The sequence below is a fragment of the Halichoeres trimaculatus genome, unplaced genomic scaffold (genome assembly GCF_033239565.1).
Source record: "Halichoeres trimaculatus isolate MK-OKI-2021-1 unplaced genomic scaffold, fHalTri1.1 fHalTri1_scaffold_2, whole genome shotgun sequence".
Classification (NCBI taxonomy): Eukaryota; Metazoa; Chordata; class Actinopteri; order Labriformes; family Labridae; genus Halichoeres; species Halichoeres trimaculatus.
This window is the reverse complement of record NW_027437180.1, coordinates 14,670,569-14,696,573: the sequence shown is the minus strand read 5'-3', so window position 1 is coordinate 14,696,573 and position 26,005 is coordinate 14,670,569. Positions and strand designations below refer to the sequence as shown.

The following is a 26,005-nucleotide window of genomic DNA, read 5'->3' as shown; positions in this document are numbered from 1 at the left end:
TTCACTCTTTGAGGGGCGGGTTCCCCTCTAGCAGACCAATAGACGTCGCTTTGCGTCTTGACTGACATCGCTGTGGTCGAACCAGCGCTATTCTTATTGCGACAATTCTGCTGTTGGACCCTGGCATTAGAGTTTTGTAGTAGTGACAAATATGTCGGCCTCTGGGAATCTACCGCTGACCAATATTTTGGACATATGAGAAGAGCACATGAGTTGGATTATGTGGATTGGTTTTTCATCTTTATTCCTGGCGCATTTGCGGAGCAGCTTGCAAAGAATTACACAGAGTCAAGCAGCTAACGGTGAAGCTAACTGTGACTAGCCAACCTTTCAACGTTATCTTTCAATTAGCCTGGCGCTGGAAGAGCTAACGATAGCCACCAAAGCTAAACCCGCACCGCTGAATGATCCGTTTGGGTAATAAGGGATGTGTCGACTTGGCTGTGCTGCTTGTAACCCCAAGTGGTAGTAAAACAACAGAGACTGGGACTTACATTTGACCATTTCTGGACTCAGAACCACAGGTGAGCTGAATTGTAGCCTGGTGCTAGCCAGGTTTCACCCTGTGTAGTTAGAGGCGTATTACTGCTACTGCTGCGTTCAAGATAAGTCTTAACAGACACACTTCAGCTACGAATAGTTTTCCTCAGGCTTAAAGCTTAAGTGTAATTAATACTCTTCATTTGCACAGTGTTACCCGTTATGTTTCTTGCGCTGTGAGTCATTGACGTTACTAGTCTCCACCCTACTTTTATTCTTACGGATTTTAAATCCCCAGCGCACTAATATAAACCAGTAGCCACTATTAACGCCACATAAGAATTTCGACTGTCGCTAATTCATCTTTTGTACAAGGTCTGTGGAGTCATTATCGCCCTCCCCGTGTGTCCCCACCCCGGCTTCCCTGTCCAATGTGGGTTGGATATCTTGCACACTACGTTATGCCATAGTCTGTTTCCTCAATTTGCCTGGAAATGGTGTTCTATCAAATAATGCTACCAATCAAGATGTGTTATTAAGCGGCTCTTCGAATATGTGCGCACGCGCGGAGGCAGAATACCGGGCACTAAACAGGCGACGATAAATTAATTCGTCCGTTAACTTTGTACGTTACCCTTCATTTCATAGATTACGGTTTGTGAAAATGTCGAATACCCTTCCCATTTCAATGCAGTGTAAATGGAGTGAGCACTGGTGTAGTATGAGATGATTATGTCCTGGGTGCATCAGTTGTTAGGGGACGCAAGTCTCTCAAGGTACGCCTCCCCTGAATTTTTATCAGAACATGCTTTGTCAGAACACCCTCCACATACTCTAGGAATTTAAATGGAGTGGTTGCTGGTGTAATACTAAGTAATTCTGTATTTGGAGTTCCACTTTGTAGTAAATAAAAAGAAATCCTGCTGTCGATTCGAGCGAGGGTAGCTTTTTTGCATGAGTAGCACAATCTGACGGAACACCAGCTGTTTCCTTTACTGATGATCAAACCCCAGAAGCCACTGCACCATTATAGATGTACACTTTCTGCACATGAACGCGGGATTTGTTCAGATAGAAAACTGAAACGTTCACATTCGTGTAAAATAGTCGCACACCAATTCGTGAGAGTTTTGATCGGGGTTGGGCTTGTCTTTCTGCACGTCTCTGGGAGAAAAGGCACACCTTTGCCCGGCTGAACCATGTCCACTGAACTGTCAAACCTCGCGGTGCTGGGCCGTGTGACTGAATCAATTAGAGCTTGCATGTTATACGGCTTCACAGTATCTACAAAGCATTTCATCCGTGCGTTTTGGACGCTTTGTCATCCATCTTTCTTTTTCGTAACGCCACATTATGATCCAGATTGGAAGCACATGCTCAGGAAATTAGGTTGGTGGCATTAATGAGCAAAAGAAAGCATCTTTCTGTCGATATGTTGCTGCACAGAAGCGCCAACTGCTGCCGTGACTGCAGCGAGCCATACACACCCAGGCTCTGGAAGTGCTGGCATTGCTGTAAGCTCCTTTAGATGTGAGAAGGTGCCATTGTGACTGTGGGGGTTGTAACATTTACAGTATCTGGGTGTACAGATTCTGCATGAAGAAGTATGGAAGCCGAGCGTTTATCAGCAAGGTTTCATGCTATAATACTGCACGTTTTTTCAATGCCAAAAATTAAAGGGCAAGGGAATATACACTTTAAACACTATAGTTGATAAACAGCGAAAACAAGACAGTAGGAGAAGTTTTAATGGGAAAAAACTAAAAAAATTATCTTCTCCCTCTGGTGCCTGAAGAAATTCAAAGAACAATAAAAAAAATCAGTTAAAGCATTTCAAAATATGAAAAACCATTCTCTCATTTCCTCTATATAATTTTGTAAGGATATTTTAAGCATGTGATTTAATTATTTTGTCATGTGAGTAAAAAAATTGCCTCGGAAATCAAATTTTTAATATTTATTTTTGTTTTTACTGATATTGTAACCTTATACGGATGAAGACCCTTCACACCCTGTGACCCTCTGAACACACAGATCTTGGTGCAGTTTGAAGAAACAAGTTGTAAAGCCTTTTTCAATTTATTTATCTATTTTTTATTTATCTTTGCGGTCCGTAGGTTGAGCTTTGAACAGCTTATATCATTTATGGTTAAGTAACTTTGTTGATATCAATGGAGTGGAAAGCCAGTAAAATATGAGCAACTAAAAATAAGATCAGCTATTATTCTTGTTTCAGGATCATACATAGATGTAAAAAGCATAGTAAGGATATTTGTAATGGCACAATTAATATTGTTTTTTTCACAGTCAGCTATGATCATATTATTGTTGTTGTTGTGGTGGTGGTTGTTATTGTTGTATCTAATTGTAGCATTAAATTTAATTTACTGAGGTGGGGGCCCACCTACTTCACACCCCCCACCTGCGTAAGACTATGCCCTGGTTGAGTCACCCCAGACAAAAACATCCAGACACGCCCCTGCTTGATAGTGCAGAATGGCATAGTTGTGCGTTCCCAATTGGAGATCAGATTAACCCTAAAGTGAAAGAGTCTGCTTCAATTGAAAGTAAATGCTTGACCTCTGTATTGCACCCCCATTAACCCATTGTCGCCATTGCTAAAAGAAGTGGTGACATTATGTCATGTTCATGCTGCACACAAAGTGCTAGGGCCAAGTGAGTGTGTCTGTGTAAGGTACAGAGCACTCAATCTACAGGAATGGTTTGGATTACCCAGGATTACCTGGTGTAAATGTGCTCTAAACCAAGTCATGATAACTCCAACAACAGGTTGCTGAGTGTTACAGGAGGTCAATATGTTTCCAGAGAGGCATGAGGATTTTCCTGCTCTGCTGAATCTGTTTCAGTTCATTATGTTATCTTGACTCTGGCAGTGATGGTCTTGACCCTGAAGATCAGCTACAGGTCATCAGTACACTACATTGTGACTGGACCAAACTGCACTGCATGATCCTTAAAATGCTTTAGTTTTAGGATGTGCACGGTGGGCATGGATAGAGATGAAAAGGAAACCAGGATCATTCTTACTACCTTAAAGTGATACTCCGGGATGGAACAAGTTGGGTCCTATCACAAGGTTAAGGGCAGAAATTACCCCTACAGCAGTGATTTTGTGCAGCAGAAGCCCAGAGCGCACGCACCAAACACTCGCTCCCTGCTCCTCTGCCGGTTTCCTCTGCACTCAGACGGGGCCAATTTTTACTTGACCAAAAACACAAATAAACGGACTCCCACCGAAAAAGTCTGATATCGGTCTGCATTCACGCTTTATTTAGAGAATTTTTAGAGTGTTACTTTCACACAAAAACACCGCTAAATAAGGCTCTAGTTCTCATCATGTTGTAAAACGGCGCTACCTCCGCTGCAGAGCCACAGCTGGCTACGAGGCACTCGCCGCTTAGTGTATCAGTCCGCACGCACGGCGTGCCAGATATAAACAAACGCAGGTAGTCTGCCAGGACGAAGAGACACGATGAGAACTAGAGCCTTATTTAGCGGTGTTTTTGTGTGAAAGTAACGCGCTGAAAATTCTCTAAATTAAGCGTGAATACAGACCGATATCAAATTTTTTCGGCGGGAGTCCGTTTATTTGTGTTTTTGGTCAAGTAAAAAATGGCCCAGTCTGAGTGCAGAGGAAACCGGTAGAGGAGCAGGGAGGGGTGTTCGGTGCAGTGTCCTGGGCTTCTGCTGCACAAAATCACTGCTGTAGGGGTAATTTCTGCCCTAAACCTTGTGATAGGACCCAACTTGTTCCATCCCAGAGTATCACTTTAAATTGACAACTTGATTGATTTTCTAATTAACAAACATCCCTACTAAGGACAGATGATAGTCTTTCACTTCATCCACGCTGAGGACACATTCATCTCATGTGTAGGGACATGAGCTGGAGATAAAAATTGCGTCATAGGAGCTTTTTATCATTTGCTTTGACTTTGTAGAATGTAAAGGTTTACATCCCCATGAGCATCAGTGCAGGTTAAGCCAAAAGAGAAGACATGAGGTGCAGAGCAGTTAATGGCGATGAACAGGGCGGAGGTAATAGATAAAGTGTATGAAGGCAGGCCATCCATCATGCCAGGTGCACTCGCCTGTGTATTGATTGAAGGGTTGGAGGATTGAGTCCATAAAGTAAACAGCAGAGTACAGGTTCTGTGTCTCTGCCTGTCTGAGTCTGTGACAGGAGGCAGAGAAGCAGGTGGCAGCTTTACTGGGAATTGTTCCTGTTCTTGTTGATGACACATTAAACACAGTGAGATATAAGACGGCAGAGGATCTTGTTGAGTTGACGGTTAAAGCTGTTAATGTTAAAGGTTAATACAGTGATTGATCAGGTTTTTATTTTCACTTAAATGATTAACAAATGAGATTTGACTTTATAAAACATGAATGCATCTCAGTTGGTCCTTTCTGTTGGTCATCTGCACCTGGCCCACCTGACCTACTGAGTCTGACTAATAAGAGCCTCTGAGAAGCCTTTTTGTTTGTTTGTTTGTTTTTACTCATTTAATCACCAACTTAGCCTGAAGGAAAGTCCACACAGCTTTCTGTTTTTGCTAAAATATCATGAATGATAAACACTGAAGGCTCTGTACAAAGTTTGCATGCTGCTAAAATACTGCTACAAATGCTACAAAATACGACACTGCAGAAAAAAACTCAATAGTGCAGAAATTTGGCTGACAGAAGGAAAACTGACTCTGGTTACTTTTACTGATGATTCAAATCATTGCAATTCATTGCCCATGACTCAGGCTAAGGTGGAAATCTATTTTCCTTCTACAGTTCATCCTGAATGATAAAATTAAATGTGAGGATAAAAATCGACTTGTCTTCAAGCGGAACTTCAGAGTGTATTTTTTCAGGAACAGGTGGAACAGGGCTCAGTGAAATCAATAAAACTTTAAATTTTTTTTTGGAAACTGTCAGCCAAAACTTTTTTGCAGACAACGTTTTTTGTTGTTATTTCTAACCACTGCTTTCATCAACTCTCTAGATTACATTTTGACCCTTTGCACTCTCTGTTATGTTGAGAGTTGAGTGTTTGACCAAAAATCATTTATCACATCCAACTGTAGCCAGGATTTAACCCTGATGTTGTGGATTTATCTTGCACCCTGTAGAAAGACACTGTGTGTATTTTTTTTTAATTGGGAAAGATAGAGGGAGTGGAAGAGCAGGTGATTTCCATGCTGGACATGAACGCAGCATTACAAGGTTATATATTGAAGAATAAATATGCTAAATTGAAAAAAATATACATTTCATCACAAAAAAGATTGATATTTTTACCACACAAACACAAAAAAGTACCGAAAATCAGTACCGTTGAGTACCGATACCGATTGCCAGGTACCAGGCATCGCTAGCGTATTGTTTCAAATGTGAATGGTACCCATCCCTAGTTTCCTACAGAATCACCCTGTACCTTTGGTGGGTCATTGTGTGTTCATGAACTGCTCTGATTTGCTCAGAGTAATCTTCTTCATTTTCAGTTTCTCATTGCATCAATGACTTTGCTCTCCAATGACACACAGAAGCGTGTCCTGCCTCTTTATGTGTCTGGATTTGGATGATATTCATCCCCAACACGTTTTATCAAGACCCCAGATTACACAGCTCATATTTTAAAGTGTCTGACTCAGTATGTTATCACAACAGCTGCTCAAGGTGTAGATTCAAACTTGTAAATAACACTGTAATTTACAATGTTCCAAAGCTAAAATAGTGCAGAATGACAGTAGCAGCTATCAGCTGTACATTACTTTTTAAATGGTAATATGAAAAGGATCATTAAACATGAGAAGTTGCATCCCAAGCAGTACTTGATACTGAAAAAGTCTCAGTTGTTGTTTAATGCTCAATGATCTTACATACATAGAAACACAAAAAGATGGGGAAATGGTCAGTGTTACACTTGGTGGCACCAAACACTGCAACAACACAACTCAGTGAAGAACAAATGCTGTCAAAAGTTTACCTTTTAGAGAGAACACCATCTGTTTTTTTCTGAGCATGAAAAGAAGCAAACATGAAGAAAACCAATCAAATGCAGAAGTGCTTCAGACTTGTTCTGCTGCCGAGTTACACAACTGTTTTTCAACCACCTGAAAAATCAACACAAAGTGCAGTATGGGAAATCTACGTAGACCAGTAAGCCACAGGATGGTGTGAAGATAATCGACAATTTATGGCACAGTATGAAGATGAAAGTAGTGTCATGTTTTTTTAAACACACATTGATGCTACTTGATTATTACAAGTGTCAAAGTTTGATATCCCAGTATCTTTACTGCCTCTATACGCAATTCTAGGAGTAATTTCTGACTTCCAGTAAAGTCTGATTTGTCTGAAAAGTTCCTGCAGTGAAAACACCTTGTCCTTCACTCTTTGAGCTGTAAGTGCTAACACTGTTAACAAGAGCAAAGGAAGTCCAAGTTTCCCCTCTAATTGTTACCAAGCACCGGTGATTGTTGGGGTTTGTTCAGAGTTTCGCTTTCAGCTTGGGAGTGTGGAGAAACAGCATGATGTAGACAGTACAATACATAAAAAATGTTTTCCTCATGAATTGAAGATAATGAATTTACAGAAACATGTGCTTTGTTCACTAACCACTCTTTTTTTTTTGACAATTTCAGGTGCAGAATTTTGTCTTGCCAAACAAACTGTGCCTGTAAACAAGTGGGCCTCTGATCACCACTGGATGAGGAAAACTCCTTCAACCAAAGTTATCCTCTGGCTCTGGTAGTCCCCATGACATAAAAGCCACAGAACTTCACATTTTTGTCAGGGTTGTTTTTTTTCTTGAGAGCCTGAATCCTCCAAGGAATTGTGAGAGGGCGTTATCCAAGCCTCACTGCCCTCCGCTGGGGAAGGAAGCCAAGGGAAGGCCCTGGAGAAAATAGCTGGAAGGCCAAGAATTACATAACAGTCCACTAATACAGTGAAAAAAGAAGAGCAGTGGAGGAGAAGTAAGACGCTCTGTGTTGAGAATACTATCTGATGTATCAGATATGACCGTTCTCTACTCTCGAGGAGCAACACTGGAATCATAGCTCTTTCTCAAGACACCCACTTACATGGATACTAATGGATGGTCTCCTGGGTTTCCCCTCACATGTTTTGGAAAGAGCCCCTCCATCTCCTCTTGCTTTTTGTCAACCAATCACATCCCAGAAGTGGCAGGCAGGTGAGCTGGTCTGAATCAGCCACCGACGGGGTTTAGGGATGCCCCGACACAGGAAAACCAGGCTGCTCCACTGGCCCGCTTACAGACTCCTGTTTCTAATACGAGTCCTGGACTGAAACCGAAAGCAGATCGCATCCCTCCCTGACGGAAAGCAGGGGAGAGGGCTTATCATTTTTTTTATTTACTGGACTTTTTCTCATGTCAACTGTTGGTCTCTCGTGACTTTAGAAACAGATTTTATTCTCCAAAGCAGCTTGCACAACACCCAGATCTGAAAAATAGGAAGCAAAGTCAGATTGTCTCTTTTTTCTGGGAGCTCCGTTTTGAACAGGTCTATCTCTGCCAACACTTGTACCTCAGTGAACTCCCAATAACATGAAATAAATGAATCACTGCGAGCTCAAATCAGGCAAAGGTTCATTAGTCCATCCGCCTGTCTAGTTAGGACTTCATCAGAACTCCATTACTTGAGATTTAAATTATTGTCTGGTGAAAGTGGTCTTGGAACAGCTTTTCTTTGTTGAGAGGTCAACCTCCTTTTCTTTCACTAGGCCTCATCTAATTCACAGAACTTGTTTTTTTTAATCTCCATGAGCATGATTATTTTCATATTTGCTTTTCTTTTCTATTGATCAGACTAGCTGTCTTGGTCTGTATTTGCTCATAATTCTTTCAAAGATTGTCCGGACACCTCTTCTTCTTTACATCAGCGGCTTAATAGTTTATCCCGCCTTCCCACCTGTTTTTCTGGCCGACATAAAAAACAAGGCCTCTACTGCTGAGCGACCTGTAAGCTTCTCTTAATCTTAAAAGCACACCCACAGAAGATCAGGATTGACCTAAGAACCTAAGAAAACAGGCTTCTCCTCCCATCTCAGTGCTGTGATACACAGGAGTGTGTTCCTGGTTCCCACATAAAGAAGGAACCAATCATCAACCACTTCCTTGAATCTTTATTTTTTGCAGCGCCATCAGTTCTGCCCCAGACTCACTCAAAGCACGTTCAGAAACATCAAACTCTGAATGAGGTGCCCTTTGGAATAGCAGTTGCAGAGCAGACACTCACATTGCCACACACAGGAAGTGATGCCAGGTGGCAGCAGTAAGAGTGGAGGACGGGGTCCATCCTCCTCACCCCTCCCTCACGCTGTCGTCCCACCCAACAGACCCCTGCGGCCTTCTCGCTACGTCCCAGTGTCGGCGGCAACTTTCTTCCTTGTTGGCTCCACTACGCTCTTCTTCTGCTTCACGTAAGTTTCTCACACTCCTGTGGGCCTGATTATAAACCAAAATATGTCTGTCTTCTAAGGGTTAGGGTTAGGGTTTAGGGGTTTATCAAACTGCGAAAACTAGGTTTGCTTTATTTGATTGGTGATAAGATGACTGGAGGTTTCAGCTGTAAAACAACAGACTGTTAAAGCTTGCTCATTAAAAACTGAACCAGAAACTCTTAACCTGGTTAGATCACCATGCATACCAAAAAAAGGGGACAAAGTCTGGACCAGGTTATGTTTGAAGAGAAAAGGGAGGAACTGGACTTGGAGGAAGGAATCTGCTTCCAGTGACATCAGCTGTGATTACCTTTGGCACTCTGCCTGTGACCACGGAGCTGATATTCATAACAACCTCACCCTCTCTTGTTGCTCAGCCTGATCGTCTAATTATTCACCATTTGAGCTCAGTCTTAAAGCCCTCATCAGGGTTGTTTTTTTATCAGCAACAGGCAGCTGTTGAATCAAGTGAAAATCAGATACAAGCTCAGCACACCACCAAACAGACATACAGGTCATCACCACAGGTTTTGTTTAAAATGCAAAACTTAATTTGCATCTGGCGTCTATTTTACCCCTGCATTTAAAGAGACTCTAAAACAGAATTCTGGAAACAACACAAACACAAAATAAGACAAGACAACACAGTAAAATACACTGCCCAGATAAAAAAAAAATGTCACCACCAAAGAAAAAGGGTAACACACTCTAATGTTCTGTTGGACTGCCTTTAGCTTTGATTACGGCACGCATGTGCTGTGACATTGTTTCAATAAGCTTCTGCAATGTCAAAAGATTTATTTCCATCCAGTGTAGCGTTAATTTTTCACCAAGATCTTCATTGATAATGGTAGAGTCTGACCTCTGTCAGTCAGCAATCAATGAGGCTAACCAGAAAAAAGGCTTTAATTTGCGAGGGAGCATAAAGATGATGTGGTCTGATGAGTCCAGATTGACCCTGTTCCAGAGTAATGGGCCATTAGGGTAAGAAGAGAAGCAGATGAAGTGATCACCCATCATGCCTAGTGCCTACTGTCCAAGCCTGTGGCAGAGTCCTGCACTACCCGACGGGTACCCGCAAAAACAGCTGATTTGCGGGTGGTTTTTAAACCCTTTTTTTTTCCCCGGGTTCGGATCTGGGTGGAAAAATAACATGCGGGTCGGGTCACGGGTTTTAGTTTGACACATTAAAATTAATATAAAATAATAATAAATACAATAAAATAAAAATGTAAGTTGTGAGCTGGTTGTAGGGCTGTGATCATTTAGACTGTAAAAAAACATGGACCTCGTCCGTAAAGCTGTAACATGGTGGAAGGCTGAGCCACGCTATCCAGCTCTTATAATACATCCATGGTTGTGACAGGATCACGGCTCGTACCTGCTGAGCGTCGCTTAAGTCTGGACAGAAAGTAAGTCTACCCACATAAAGGTCCTTTAAGAAATTAAAAGTTTAAAAGCATTGAACGTAAAAAACAAGTGATTTTACAGTATGTGAGAAGATCACAGAGGGTTGATGATGGAGCTGAAGTCAGGCTTTTATTGGAAGAGTTGCTTCATTCAGGTGCGTTGTTTACTCGCTGGCATTTGAATTATGGCGATACACCGTTCAATTTTCAGACAATATGACCCAAAATGATTGCTTTAAATAAGGTTAAGGGTCGGGCTGCAGGTCGTGTTTCAACGGGTCGGATCAGGTTGCGGTACTAATGGTACCGCAATGGTAAATTGGTCAGGTCTGGGTTCAGCAACAGTCTGTGCTCAAAGAATGAGGTCAGCTGACTACCTGAATATACTGAATGACCAGGTTAGTCCATCAATGGAGTATTTTTCTTTCCTGATGGCATGGACATATTCCAAGATGACAATACCAGGATTCATCAGGCTCAGATTGTGAAAGAGTGGTTCAGGGAGCATGAGACATCATTTTCACACATGGATTGGCCACCACAGAGTCCAGACCTTGAGCCCAGAAATGGCATGTGCTAGAGAAGGCTTTGCTCAGCGGTCAAACTCTACCATCATCAATGAAGATCTTGCAGAAAGAGAGAAAGATAAGACTACATTAGTCATAGCAGACAGTGGCAGGTCCACAGCAGCAGACCTTACAAAGCATTCAGGCATCAATACTTATGATCCAGAGCAACCTACAGAACAAGGGAGCTCAGAGACTCCTAGAAAGATCTCTGGTCAGTGACTTGAATGGGAGACTAAGATTTGATTTTGTTTGGCCCAAACCAGCTTTTACTGTGAGCTTTACCAGAAAGTAAAGTATTAGCCCGCTCCTAAAGTAGAGAGAGTTTCTGCTCTCCCTGACATCCTATTGCAATGTCTGGGTTGGGTTCACACTTGTTGCACAATACAAAGTACGCATTGTCATCCCTGCTACTTACTGGCGAGGAGTTTTCTTGAACACCACCTGCTGGGTTTTCCTATCAGCTCCCCCTGACTTCTGTGTATTAGTCTGTGTAAAGTTTGCTGGAAATGTTTGCTCACACTAGCAGCTCACCCTGAAAATGTTAGGTTTCAGGGGTTGTGTGTGTGTGTTTGTGTGTGTGTGTGTGTAAATAGAGCTTGATGGCTCCTGTCACATTTCTCACTGAGATGAGTTGATCTCTTTTTATCAGAAAATAAGTTAGAAAACTTCTCTGGTTCCAATACTGATACCTGGGCTTTGGTATGGACCGATACTGATCTGACACCAGTGTTAAATAATAACCTGCATGCCCTACTGTGGGATAAGACTGATAATTGTTTTGGAATTACTGAAGTTAATATTATTTAAACTATAAAATATTTGAATGTTTATCAGCAAAACAAAGCTTCAGAATGTACAGAAATTCAATTTAAATGTAAATGTTTATACCCAAGTGCATCAGAGGCAACATTTCAAATCAAGGAGCAAAGAATACTGGTAAAATAAAAAAAAAAGAAAAAGGCATAGAGCTGTTTGCCTGGATCGGCACCATGTATCTCTTCCCACTGATTCTGATCAAGCCTTGAGAGGGACCGATATACTGATAACAAATACCACTGATCAGTATTGGTGCATCCCTCGTTAGAAATACCAGAAGTTAAAAATGTTCAGCTTTCTTTTGTATGAATTTATATGGTTTATTTGAAAAGAACAGAACAAATTACGAAGTACAACTTCTGCCCATTTCAAACAGCTGAAGTAAGTAGCTACAGCCAGTTTCACTTGTTCCTACTTAGGCTTTTAGTATACAGTCATCTTTCTTAAGTAAATTTTATTACAACTTGATATTGAGATGTTTTATTTCCTAGGCCAAGGATAGAAACAGATATTAGGTCATTTGGATGCATTTTGTCTCATAAATGTCCTCAGCTGGATATAAACCAGGCAGGTTGCAGTGCCAGTACACAAAAAAAAGCCTCCAAAAAGATCAGTTAACCAGGTTACAGCAGATATATATCAGAATTCAACCATGCTGTGTCTGTCCTCCGTAGGGTTTATTCCTGTGTCGCCTGTCAAAATCAGGAAGTAAAGTGGATTTAAGTGGAGTTTGGATGCAGAAAATCACAAAAAAAGAAGAACAGAAACAGAAATATGAACCCAGTTTGTCTTTACTTATAAACAGACTGTCACGGCCTTCAGCCTCTGAGAGTGTCTGACAGAATGCTAAGTCAATGGTGTTATAGCCTGTCATCTCTAATCTTGCTGACACCTCGTCACCTTGTGCTGGATGTGTGTCTCAGTGTGTCTTTGTGTAGAAAGGAAAAATTGTTGGTGAGAGCCGGAGCATGTGAAGTGACGTCTGTGGGAAGGGAAACATGTATGAGGTTTAATGTGAGAAAGTCATATTGACAGGTGTGTGTCTGTGTGTGTCTGTGTGTGCACCAAACGGTGTGTGTTTGTGTAATTGTGGGTGCATATGTGAGAAAATGTAATCCGTATGTGTGTGTGTGTGTGTGTGTGTGTGTGTGTGTGTGTGTGTGTGTGTGTGTGTGTGTGTGTGTGTGTGTGTGTGTGTGTTTGTGGTCAGCGTGGTGGGCAGTCAGCTCTGTGCTTCAGATTAGCGAGGAGAAAATAGGCCAACATCTGTCACCCTGACAAAAGCCCATCATCCAGTCTCTCACTGTTTGTTTTCTCCCTGCGTCGATGCAGCGTCACACACACAGCCACACACACGCACACTCCCTTTACACACAACAAAGAAACCAACGTGGAAGCAGTAATATGGTTAATCTTTATTACTTTTTTATCTGGTAATGATATAACCAAATACAATAAAGCCGTAGTCTGGTATCACACAGTGTCAGCCATTGCAGGGATGATTTATTACTAAGACTATTTTTGCCTCTGTTGACAAAAGAAAGACAAAAAGTCATTAATTAGAGCATTAGAGCACATGGCAGAGACAGAGATAGGGATTTAAGATTAAAGAGTACATAGAGCTATGAGCTCATCATAAAGATCATTTTTATCACCGTTTTGATAAATGAGTCTTACACTGATCAGTAGTGGTCAATAGTGAAATTGTTTGTCTAAAACCCAACATAGAACACAACATGACTAATACTTAATCTGAAACCTCTGTTTTAAAGGCACAAAACAGTGACAGGTCCAGGTTGTATTTTACCTGTGGGTGAATTGTTTTTATCTTCCTGTTTCTCTCTCAGTTGTCCGTGGCTCTCTGAGCGATTCTCAGTAGCTGTGCCGATCTACAATGGAGTCATCTTCCTCTTCGTTTTGGCTAACTTCTGTATGGCCACATTTATGGACCCCGGCATCTTCCCGAGAGGTGAGTTACTGACTTTTTTTAAATCTGCCGCATGTGTGGGATGCTGGTCTAGTGTTAACATTGCTTCGGACAAAATGCAAAGTTTCAAGTTGGTTTTGGTTTGGTTTGTTTTTTTGCCTGCGGTATCATCACACAGGGGTGACAGACACAACACGCATCTCCTGTCACTTCTCACTCTGTCTCAGTCTTTCTGTCTCTTTGAGCGTGGATAACATTTGTAAAGCTTGCACCACCTGTCACCACTTCTCCTTTCAGGGAACATCCATTTTCTTTTTATGTGGTTGTGTGACATTTGGCTCAAGATAGCCAGACACCTCCTACATAAAATGTGATCTCATTGTAAGGATCAACATACTGACAAAACATAGCACGCTACAAAACAAAGTGTTTTTGACCATTTTTAACTATTAAACAATTCATCTATTTTGTTAGGGACCTTTTTACACTTTTCAATTTCTTACTTTTGTTTTCTTGATTGCTGCTGTGACTCCTGAATTTCCCCTTGGGATAAATAAAGTATTTTCTATTGTATTCTAAAACAGCATTCATTGTCTGTGCGTGTTTACATCATTGTAGTAGAGCACTGTAGGGTTAAGGCAGCCAATAGGGATGTCCCGATATTACATTTTCACTTCCGACACGATACCGATACTGCAGCATTGAGTATTGGCCGATACCGACATTAATCTAATATGATATCAGCATTAAACATACATACTTTTATTACTTGTTTTGTAGTATGTCTGTCATGCTAGAAAAGGCTTGATTTAGTGATATTATTCAAACAAAGAACAGTAGTCAGCAACAGTAGGTATGAGGAAAAACTGACCCATTTATTATTAACCAGTGGGTAACAGAAACTGCTTATATCAGAGATTTTAGATGCATTCCGATACAATACTATATGTTAGGTCTCTGAGCTCCCTTGTTCTGTAGGTTGCTCTGGATCATAAGTATTGATGCCTGAATGCTTTGTAAGGTCTGCTGCTGTGGATATTTGTTTTTTTGCTGATATTGGACCGATATCCGATATCAATATCGGACTGGGACACCTCTAGCAGCTAACACTCCAAATAGAATAAAATAGAATAGAAAATACTTTAATTATTCTATTTGTTTATGTAAATGGTCCAAGGGGTACTGTGACAGCTGAGACAAATCATAAAACACAAGTATGTTGAGGACGTTCAGTCTTTTTTCAAAATCTTTTGTCAACTGAAGGCTCGCAGTTTTAATATTTAAAACCATACATTACTGCTTGTATGAAAGACTACAGCACTATAAGTTCTGCTGAAACAGAGGTTTGTCAGTTTGTTGGATTTAAATTAAGTGTCTTTGAGTATTTATACTGCTTTGCGTGGGGCGTGAGTCCTGCTTTTTGTCCCATGCCAACCTTCTCAGTGCAGTGACACACTGCTTTTGTCCTTGGAGTCTGGTGGCTGTAAAGAAAGGATTGCTACAGCTGTTTTTTTTTTTGCAATAAAATGTTTCTTTCCCTAGAAAGAGGTCTCCATGGTGATTGTTCTGTAATGTTGTCAGGCAGTTTAAAACAACCAGAGCCTGTCGATTGAAAAACAAGGACTTGTCATGTACTTATAACGTAGGAGTCTGTACGAGCAAATCCAAAACTTTTTTTTACCTATCATAAATGAAGTTTTCTAAACCAACTCAGGTTTACTGGATCTGCTTTGTTAGTCTTGTTTACCATTTCTTACATTAAAAAAGGAATGAAGAATGGAGCCCTGTTTGCTGATGTCTTTGAGCTCAGGGAGCTATTTGAGTTCTGATGCTGAAGACTTAAATGATGAATTTCATTTGTGCTCTGCCCTCTGTGTCTGTCTCTGCAGCCGAGGAGGACGAGGACAAGGAGGACGATTTCCGTGCTCCGCTCTATAAGACGGTGGAGATCAGAGGGATCCAGGTCAGGATGAAGTGGTGTTCAACCTGTCGCTTCTACAGACCGCCGCGGTGCTCCCACTGCTCTGTCTGTGACAACTGTGTGGAGGTGAGCTCTCACTCTTATATTTACAGACAACGATGAAGGGCATTATTTATCTTCTTTCCTTTAGCCCAAGGTGCTGCTGTAAAAGATACTCTGACATAAATCTAACGTCAGTCTAGTGTGAACATGCCAGGTAAAGCTCTGTCAGCCGTATGACTCATGAAATTCAGCTCTCCTGATGGACTTAGCAGAAAGAAAGCAGTGCTGTTTCTGATCTGGTTTTGTATTAGCGTTTGTGCGGACAATGTACACCCTGTCTTCATCCTTTAAATGAACACTCCGCTAAGATGAAACCAGCAGCAGCACTTTAGAGTCATTATACCTCTGCAGGATATCTCTGTAATATGCACAAAGTGACTCTGGAAGGCTTCTGTTCCCGAGACAGCAGTTGCACTCAGTGAGAGCTGTGGGTTAATGTTAATTGATCAGTGGAAATGAATCCTGCTAAATATAGCTGGTACCAGTCCAATTAAAACTCTCTCCTGCTTGTTTGTTGTAATTCTCGTTAAAGTGAGCATTTCAATTGAAGTTCATGTTGAAAAAGGTGAACAGGACTTCTGCAGCAGTATTTCTGTTGACAATCCTGTCTTCATTTGCCTCTCCTTCTCAGTGGCACACCTTTAACATTAATGAGACAAATGTCGCAGCCTTTTACATTTATTACATCCTGTGTATTAGAGAGCCTGTGATGTGGAACCAAGTTTGTCTAACTCAGCTGTTTTTGGCCAGTGGACACCACTCTTGAACATAAATTCAGCTCCCTCTTTTTTCTGGGTACCTCTACTACCCCATATTTCAGCCTTCAACGGCTAGATTTTTCAAGTCTGTATAATGTTAGGATTCGAGCCACACAGCTTTTAACCAGCTTTAAGCGCCGAAATAAAAATTCTCCATACTAAAGTATAGCCTTCTTTATGCCTTGTGTCTTATGCTGACAGCAGTTAAAATGTGAAACTGAATGATTGGGTTTTTTTCCACTTCTGTATATGGTAGTAGTATCATTTTTCCAATAGAAATGAAATAAATTTCATTTTAACATCAAATTGTTATGTTTATTTTTTTTTCCAAATCTTACTCTCAACAAAAAATTGAAGTTACAGTGATTGGCAATTATATCTCAGACAACTAGAATAGAAAACTGGTAGTGTTATTTATTTTGTTTATGAAAACAGTCTGCTTTGTTTGCTTTGTTTGCTAAACAGCTCTCATTTGACACAGGGACTAAAAGCAAGAATAAACTCACGTAGTTCATTTGTCTTTTGACTTTCATTCTGCAGGACTTTGACCATCACTGTCCGTGGGTGAACAACTGCATCGGCAGGAGGAATTACCGTTACTTCTTCCTCTTCCTCCTTTCTCTGACGGCCCACATCATGGCCGTGTTTGGCTTCGGCCTGCTCTTCATCCTCTACCATCGTCAGAGCATTGACCGCCTGCACGCCATCGTCACGTATCTTTCTGGCACGTGTTGTCAAGTAGGGTTATTTAGGAGTACATGTTTATGATGCACATTTTATCATGTCTTTCTTTCATTCATTGAAAACTTGCTGGAAGCATGTAATGCAGAAACCTCAGTACCCTGAAACCACACTCACGTAGACCCAGAGGCCTTTATGGGTCTTGAATCTGTGTTTGAAGAGTCCTTAACCCCTGTGCTCCCAGGCTGGCTGTAATGTGTGTTGCAGGTCTGTTCTTCATACCCGTTGCTGGTCTGACTGGTTTCCACATTGTACTGGTGGCCAGGGGACGGACAACCAATGAACAGGTAGGAAACTGGAAACTACTTTATTTACAGGATTAAAAATATTCAGTATAAATTTGGTCATGACTTCAGCAGTGAATTATTTGAAGCTGTCTTTTTATGAGATTAATTTGATGGTGTTTTAAACAATAAAGGTCCATTCAGTTTTTAGATATTCTGTATTATGTGAACAAAAGTTTGCAGACCTTACATGTTTCATTTAACAACTCAATGTCTCTCTGTGTGTCTCCAGGTCACAGGAAAGTTCAGAGGAGGCGTCAACCCTTTCACCAATGGATGTTGGAAGAATGTCTCTCACGTCCTCTGCAGCTCACAGGCACCCAGGTGACTTTTTTTTACACATTTAACCGCTCCTCTCTTTGGTTGGTAAGCTTTAATGAACAAGTGAATGATCTTGTTCTGCTTGCACCCTTCACTTAATGACTGCGAGTGGTGTCTGTTTGCTCTTAGGATGAGCAGAGAAAATGTGAACTCTCTAATGCCGTTGTTTTAATCTTTTCGCGCAGCTTTTGCTGCCATAACTTTCTTCTTGCTTTCATTAACTTGTCATCAGAAGCACAGCGTAGCTAGAGTGAAGAAAAGTGTCTCAAAACAAAAACTCTTCAACCTTCTATGTCCTCTGATGGGTGTCTTACTGATGAGCTAACACACTGTCCCTGCGCTCTCTGCAGGTATCTGGGCAGAAAGAAGTGTGTGCAGAGTGTGTGTGTACAGCCTCCTTTTCTGCGGCCACAGCTGACAGAAGCCCAGCTGGCTGCAAAGATCCTGGACAATGGCATCCAGGGAGATCTACACCGGGTAAGAGGACAAACTCACTCCAGTGTCTCACAAACAGCACTGTTATCATCCTCGTCTTTGATTTCCCATGAGTTTTAGAAAAACTCCAACATGTTGGTGGTCAGGTGTTATGTAAGTGTGCTGTGCTTCTCATGCAAATCGGAGCCAGGTGAGTTTGCATATAGGCAGGACCAGATGGTAGCAGGTGGTGAACTGGCTGTTTGAAATTCAAAAGCCAGAAATCCTGTAAGGTCACATCAGTAAATAAAACCCAATCTCCCGGTACAGACTGTCGGTAATGACTCAAAGCAAAAAATACAGCAAAAACAAGACAGAGTGCAGACAACAATGAAATGATTATTTTCCCGTTTCATTTCCAGAGTACTTAAGCAGTTACTGTATGTTATTTTTGTACTTTGTGAATCATTCTTCGTAATGTTGATGATTCACAAATCCTAAAACAGAGGGAAGGAAAGTGTCATAGTTGTATTTTATGCAACTGATGTCATGTTACTGAGTTTAGTTGTGAGTCTCCACAGCTTTGAGGGGAAAACATGAATAAACTTTTATTCTCACTGCAGGTTTTAACTTTCAGACTGACCGGCTGTTGTCAATCTCTTTATGGAAGCTTTAAGATAATTATTGAGTTAAATCAGTCCAAAGTTTTCTGTCATTTTTATCTACTTAAATATATCCAGATCTTTTTTGTGTGGCTAACTAAATGTAATTTTTAGACTCCATAACTCTGACTCTTTCCTGTTTCTGTTTTGTTTCCAGTCCAAGTCCAGTCTGGAGATGATGGAGAGCCAGTCATGTGACGCAGAGCCCCCTCCACCTCCAAAACCAGAGCTCCGCTACCCAGGAATCACCCGAGGGAACACAGAGGGTAAGATCTCTCTCTCTGATTTTCCTCTCCAGCTCTTTGACTTTCACAAATGTGCACACAAAGATTGTTTCAAACTTGTCGTCTTCTCATCCTCCTGCAGAGTGCAGTCTACTGAACAAAGCCCCTCCCACCCCCACCATGTACAAATACAGGCCCACCTACAGCCCCGGCAAGAACCACACAGCGCTCACACATGCTTACGCTAACCAGGTAACACACACAGCACACAGCTTGGTGATGATCGAGGTTAAAAAGGCACAAAAATCAAAACTCATGTGTGTTTGTTTTTTTGTTTTGTTTGTTTTCTTTTGATTTCCTGGCCATCTTGGTTTGGTTTCTCAGTGGTTTTCTGTTGATCAGTATCAGTAAGTGATGACTCTGTCAGCTCATTTTCCCTCTCTTATCAAAACTCTTGTTTCTTTCTGGATGTGGGTTAAATACTGTCAGAATTAGTTTGTGCTGATCTGGGATCTGTCAGATGGTGCAGAGTGAGGAAAAAGGACCAAAATATTCATATGCAAAGAGTGTTTTTTTTTAAATCAGTCCAGCACTCCAAGGGGTTTATTGACTATGTATTCCATCACCGTTTACTTCAAATGGATTATTTTGACCCAATGGGGAGTGAGGCGGCTGCATGGTTCACCTGGCGTTGAAACAAGTATGTTTTGTGTGGCAAAGCAGCAGCTAATGTCTTCAAAAGCCATCTATGTGGTAGAGTATAAATGTAGAATACCTCTCTTTGCATTTTATTACCAAAAGGTAATGAAAGTGCCTCCCATACACCCAGCTCTGATTTTAAAATCTGGTCCCTGACCTTCAGGTTCCTCAGAGATTGGATCAGTTGTATTTGACCCCTGTTGTCCTCTCTAACTTAGTCCAGTGAAGCTGGTTCTACTCAGTGTTAACACCCACTTCCAGTTTGCCTCCTCTCACCCGTCACTCCAAAACTCTGTGCCTTACGTTTGCTTTCTGTTTGATTATCCGTCATTGATTGATTTTCTTTTTTTTTTAATTTTTCGGTTGCTGTTTTTTTTACTTTTCCGTTTGTTTTCTCCTTCCTGGTTAGAAATGTGTCTCCTGTAGATTTCTTTCCAACACATATCTGTCCATGTTTGTTCTCTGAATCTGAACTTGTACCATCATTTGTAAAACCTCCCCCTCAGTTATGTCTTATCAGTACCTGTTGTTCTGCATTTGATGTTTCGTGCGTGTTTTTTACTTGCACAGCTCTTTGGGGGACAAAACTCTCCCTGATGCCTCAGACAGAAGCTGAGATTTAATCTTGATAAGAAGTCGCAAGAAAAATTAAAGGGGCATGGTTCATATCTGCAGCATTTTGCAGAGATGCAGCAGTAAACTAACTCTACAGATCCTAATAGAAGGTGTAGAACTTCAAACTTCTGTATCAGCGGTTGTAAGACACATATTTTACTAACTTGTGTAAGAGTTCTTGACATGCTCCAATTTTTAGCCAACCCTTTCCTGTTTGTGTGTGAAAAGTTTCACCTTACTTCGGAAGCTTCAGACGATTCTGATCATCTGTAGTTTCCATTATTCAGTCATGAGCTGAAGCCTGAGGCCTTACCAAAGAGTGTCAGAGAACAATGATTTTACTTTGAAAGAGAAATAAGAGAAGAATAACCAGCTTTAGGTATTTGTGATAAATACTGAAAGTGCCCAAACCTTGAACTAAGCACAGCACCAAGAACCAATCCAGCAGCAGCTCAACTCACAGCCCCCCTGACGTCTTGTGTCTTCTGAAAGAGTCAGAAAATGACAGATCTATAACATAAGTCGTGGGGGTATAGAAAAACATACAGAGCCAAAGCAGTGAGGGCTTATTCAGAGACTTTATGAAATCCCACCCTGTCAAACTGTTTCTCCTGAATTCCTCCCTGAACAATGACAGAGATACTGCTGCCAAAAGAGGATAGATTCACCCAGAATATGATCATCAACTATTCATTCATTGATTGGCCTACAAATATCATGGGATAAAATTAATCTATTTGAATAAAAAACTCATTTCTGATGTAGGTTCATCAATAAAAATCTTGTTTTTTGATCTGAGACTCTGAATTGAAAAATGTGGATTATGGTTGATGAAGAGGATTCAATTCAGGGTTAAATTGTTGTGTTAGGATGTCACCACTAGAGGGAGCTCTAATGCTGCTGGGTTTAGCTCCCATGTTGCTCTTCCCTCTTATGTGCTTAGCTTCTTGTTTCTTTTCCCTCCCTCTGTCCTCCTCTCTTCACCTCCCCTACTCCCTCCCTCCCTCCCTCCTCCTTCAGTTAAGTCGAGGGGAAAGCATTGGCAGTGCCAGAGATTCCTCCTCTTCCACTTCCTCCCTCCTCCAGGCCAGTCAGCAGCCTGGTTTTCGCTCCCAGCCCAGCCTGGACCGAAGGGACACTTCATCGGACCGAGTGGGAGGGGGTGGAGCTGGGGAGAGGAGAGAGGGAGTGAGGGAGGGAGGTGGAGGGGGCATTCCGGGCTACACCCTCGGTGGACGCTCGTATCCCTCCTTCTCCGACCCCACAGTCCTTTCAGGGGTGGGCTCGCGGTCTTCCAGCTCGACGCACACCTCAGCAGGTGCAGCACACGTCTCCGAGGCAACAACCACCTCCACCAGCTTCAAGAGCTTAGCTAATCAGACGCCCCCACACCATCACCCGTCACGCAACGGGAGCCTGTCCTACGACAGCTTACTGGCAGGTGGGGAGGACTTGGCCAAAGGGGTGGTGGCAAGTTCAGCAGCCCCTGAGGGTTCCTCTGGGAGACCCTGCACACCTGCAGCAGGCGGCTACACCTCCCCCTTCATATCGTCGCAGCAGAGAGGAGCTGAGACGCACTCCCAGTCCTCTCAGTCGCCCCATCACCACCATCGCTCCTCACACCAACACCAACACCCCTTCCTCCCTCGCTCCTCCTCAACCTCCTCCTCCCCGCCTCCTCCTCCAGAGAGGGAGCGGCTGCTGGGCGAGCCCCACCCCGGTTCTCATCCTCCACCAGCCACTCAGACTCCTGCTCCCCCTTCCTCTGCACCGCCTCCCCCACATCATCATCATCACCACCATCATCACCACCACCACTCCCACCATCATCATCACTCCTCCTCCTCCTCTTCCTCTACCTCCCGTCCTCCGCGCTTTGCAGCCCCTCATGCCCCGCCCCACCACGCTTACCCATACCGCACCCGCTCCACAGACACCCCTCTGGGCTCCTCGTCCACCTCCACCACCCATCCTCCTCGCTCCCCTCACCCTCCACCTCTGGGCAAGTCGCTGTCTTACTCCAGTGCTGCTGCCGCAGAAATGCAGTACAGGCTGGTCCGAAAGGCCTCCGCGTCAGCCGGAGCCAATGCAGCAGGGGTAGGAGGAGGTGGAGGGATGGGAGGAGGAGGAGGAATACAAGCGCCGAAGTAAGTATGAGTTTCGCCTTTTGTCAGGACGATTGGTTTGCTGCTAACCCTGAAAACAAAAACCACCTGCCCGCCTGAAAAACCTGACTACCTGACTGACCGCTCCTCCTGCTCCTCTTCCTTTCTCTCCTCCTCCTACTCCTGCCAGATTTCCTGTGAGTTTCTCCTTCTCTTCCCTTTGCTCGTCTTCCATTCGTTCCTCACTGTGGTAGAAATGTGTGATCTGCATGCTCGTTTTGTCCTTCTGCCGGAGACTTCTAGGACTACACAAGTGACACCTGGTCTTCAATTATTTGATCCAGTGGCCAGCAGGGGTCCACCTTTTGACGCCGTCTGTATGGCCGCACCTCGTGGTTTTAGCCGAGGCGTTAAGAAGCAGTCATGACATTTTTTAAAAAGCTGATCAAACTGAATTTTCAACCAATCCAGCAACAGGTGAAGAGGTGTAGAAGAGACTTTAAGTGTCCAGACAAACATCTCCTGTCCCCCTCTCTGTAAAATAGGCCACGCCCTCAGGTCAGCGTTCTGATCTTAAACTGAAGTGATTTTAAATCTAAAGATGGGGAAACTTTACCTCAGACTCTGTCACTGGTCGGTATAATCGGGCTCAAGTGCATGAAATGTATGTGATTCTCCACAACATGTGTCACCAGGTCAGTGCAAACTTCTGCATGATGACGATCAGATTGTTAATCCGTCACGTGAGTTTCTGTCCTGGTCACGATCTCTGTTTCCTTCCATCCAGCTCATTGTGTGTGTTTTTTTACAGATAACTCACAACTGCATGGCCTCATTAACCACATCAACATGTCTCTGTGTCTTCTGATGGAACTTGTGTGTTAAAAACATGAAAGTGTTTGACCTCAGATTTTAGCAGCTAGCAAGATGAAACTCTCTCAGCTCTTTTTGTACAGTCTAATATCAAAGCAGTCTGTAAGCAGAGCTCTAGATGTTTTGCTTTCCTCAGAGGCTGTCATGTTCATCTGTTATTTCCATCCTTTCTGAAGAGTATCACAAAGCAAGTGCTGAGAGAAGGAGCTGATTCTTGTGCAGTTAGTTTAGATTTTGATTTCCTCTCCATCAGACAGTTTCTGGTTGTCTGCCACATTTTGAGATCACAGTATGTGGAAAGAGAAAGTCTAAGCACAAACACTGAGTCATTCTCTGATTGTCTGGTAGGTCTCGTTGACTTTTATCCCTCTTCCTGAACATTATGCTCTTCTCTTTGTCTTTCTCTGAAATCAGGGATGAGCTGATCAAGATGAACCCTCTGAGTCGGCCCAACGGCGGCCAGCCTTTCTCCCCCACCTCCTCCTGCTCTGCCCCTTCCTCTCCCTCCCACCCAGTCGGCGTGTCCAGACGGCCCCCACTAGCCTACCCCAGCTCGGCACTGAGTCCCGCACACAAGCCTCAGGGCGGCGGGGTGAAGAAGGTGACAGGCGTCGGAGGTACAACCTATGAGATTTCTGTCTGAGCGGCAGCCGGCTGCTGGCCCCCGGACCAATGAGAGGAGCATGAGATGCAGCCTTCTCTTCTACTATGCAGGGAGAGATTTTATAAAACGAACACTTGGACATCTGAGGATGCCTCGGCCCATTTTCACATCTCACTCCTCATTGGCTGATTGACTGTGGGGCTTAACTGAACTGAGAGGTCCTGAGTAACTCTGCTGAGAGATGTGGCCAGGACTCGCTGGCTCTGTGCTGTAACATACTTCTTTTTTAGGACCAAACCAGAATGAGGCTTTGGGTTTTCTCTTCTGTAGCTCAGCAGGTAGCACAGGCAGGTCTGGGTCTTACTTTACACAGTAAAGCAGCGCAATGCATAATCACTGCCAGGGTGAGAAGCTCGACCCTTCACTGGGGCCACAGGGAGGTCTGGTTTCTGAAGGTTCATATCAGCACTTTTGGACTGAAGCTGCATTAAGTTAAAACAATGTGGATGTTGATATTTCGTTATTTGACGCTCACGTGTAGAACACAAACCCTGTGACAGTGGGGCCAGATTAAGATCAAAGTGAAACCTGTTTAAAGTCGAGGGCTTCCCACAGATGACGAGTGAACTGTGGTCAGACAGAGCAAAACAAAAATGGGATTCCTGTTTAATTTAAATCTCAAACTTGATAAGAACAAAACTGTTTTGGAGTTGCTCTGGTAGATTGTTCCAGCTGACAGCAGCCATGAGGCTTAATAAATCAGTGAATCAAACATCAGCTCAGGATGATCTTCATTTTGACACTGACGGCCTGGGTTTGTTATCCCAGGGGGTCTGACAGCATCATAGAACGCTCTTAAAGGAAGAACCCAAACGGTTTTTCCTCAGAGTTACCAGACTCCATGATTACCACTAGTTTCTGTCATAACTCAGGAGTTGCTGGTCTACCACTGCCCACATCCATATGTGTGTTTTTCTCTCTGTTTTGTTTTGTTTTGTTTTTGTTTGTGCGTGTGGTGGTCAAACAATCATTCAGGGTTTTTATTTCCATCAAAAAACTAACAGACACAGCTTTAGATGTCAAATGATTGACATGTAACTGTCCAGGGGAGGGGCCGCCTGATACTTATATCAATTATTAATTGTTCATGAGGCTGACAACCAATGTTTGGAACAGATGTGTGTTTACAGCAAAGATGAAAAACTTAGTGTCAAAACTTACCTTTCAAATTCCAACACAAAACTGTTAAAGGATGTGGAGAAAATATTCAACTGAAACAACAACTTTCAATGTTCTGGAAGTTGTATCAGAGTTTATCAGACAAGTAGCCTTTCATGCCACTCATTTGCTGTGAGGTAGCTCTCAGTATCAAAAAGGTTGGTGACCCCTGACCTAGAGACATGAGATAAGAGACCGAGCTGTTGAGTTACAACAGTCCCTGAAGGTCAAATACACCAGCAGCGGAGCTCAAGTAGCACCCTGTGAAAATAAAACACCAACACTTGACTGTCAAGGCTGGGGTAGAGCAGCAACTTCTCTTCCTTTGTCATGATTTCTGAACACATTCCTGCAAAGATAAACCTTTTATTAAGGCTAAATCCCTTTTTAAGCAGAAGCATCTGTTGTTTTGTGTTATAGGTCATCAGGTGGAATTAAAGTCCATATTCTGAAAGATATCTTAAAAAATAATTGGTGAAAGGCCTGAGTGATGAGGAGCTCCTGTTTTCTGAAGTAAAATTACAGATTTGTCAGCGGAGTCTTGAGGAGAAATTTGTGAGAGCTGTTCCTGGTTTAAAAAAAACAAACAAACAGCTTATTTTTGGCCCCAGACATCCTCTGAGGTCGGGATACTTTCTGTTGTCTCAAACATATTTAAAAAATTTTTAGAAACATCTTCTGTCTGGGCATGTTTGTCCCAGTCTTGCAGACATGGCAGCCTGTCTTTCTGCTGTCTGTTGAAGCAATCTACTGAAGCTTATTCAACCTGAGCACCAAAATGT

The 26,005-nt window shown here is 42.6% G+C and overlaps 1 protein-coding gene across 1 annotated transcript; it reads left to right on the top strand.

Moving 5' to 3' along the window:
- Positions 1–91: 91 nt before the first annotated feature.
- Positions 92–25,208, top strand: zdhhc5a (zDHHC palmitoyltransferase 5a). The gene is made up of 12 exons (XM_074685766.1): positions 92–524; positions 7,140–8,940; positions 13,603–13,724; positions 15,572–15,729; positions 17,004–17,176; positions 17,389–17,491; positions 17,721–17,812; positions 18,160–18,286; positions 19,043–19,151; positions 19,252–19,361; positions 21,444–22,570; positions 23,816–25,208. Exons 2-12 carry the CDS (start codon positions 8,777–8,779, stop codon positions 24,042–24,044), a joined length of 2,514 nt encoding a protein of 837 aa, XP_074541867.1. The 5' UTR covers positions 92–524; positions 7,140–8,776; the 3' UTR covers positions 24,045–25,208.
- The last annotated feature ends 797 nt before the right edge of the window (positions 25,209–26,005 follow it).

Coding starts and splice junctions, on each gene's coding strand:
- zdhhc5a (XM_074685766.1), top strand. CDS start 8,777: ATGCCAGGTGGCAGCAGTAAGAGTGGAGGACGGGGTCCATCCTCCTCA. Junction 17,492..17,720: donor GACGGACAACCAATGAACAG/GTAGGAAACTGG, acceptor GTGTGTCTCCAG/GTCACAGGAAAGTTCAGAGG. Junction 22,571..23,815: donor GGAGGAATACAAGCGCCGAA/GTAAGTATGAGT, acceptor CTCTGAAATCAG/GGATGAGCTGATCAAGATGA.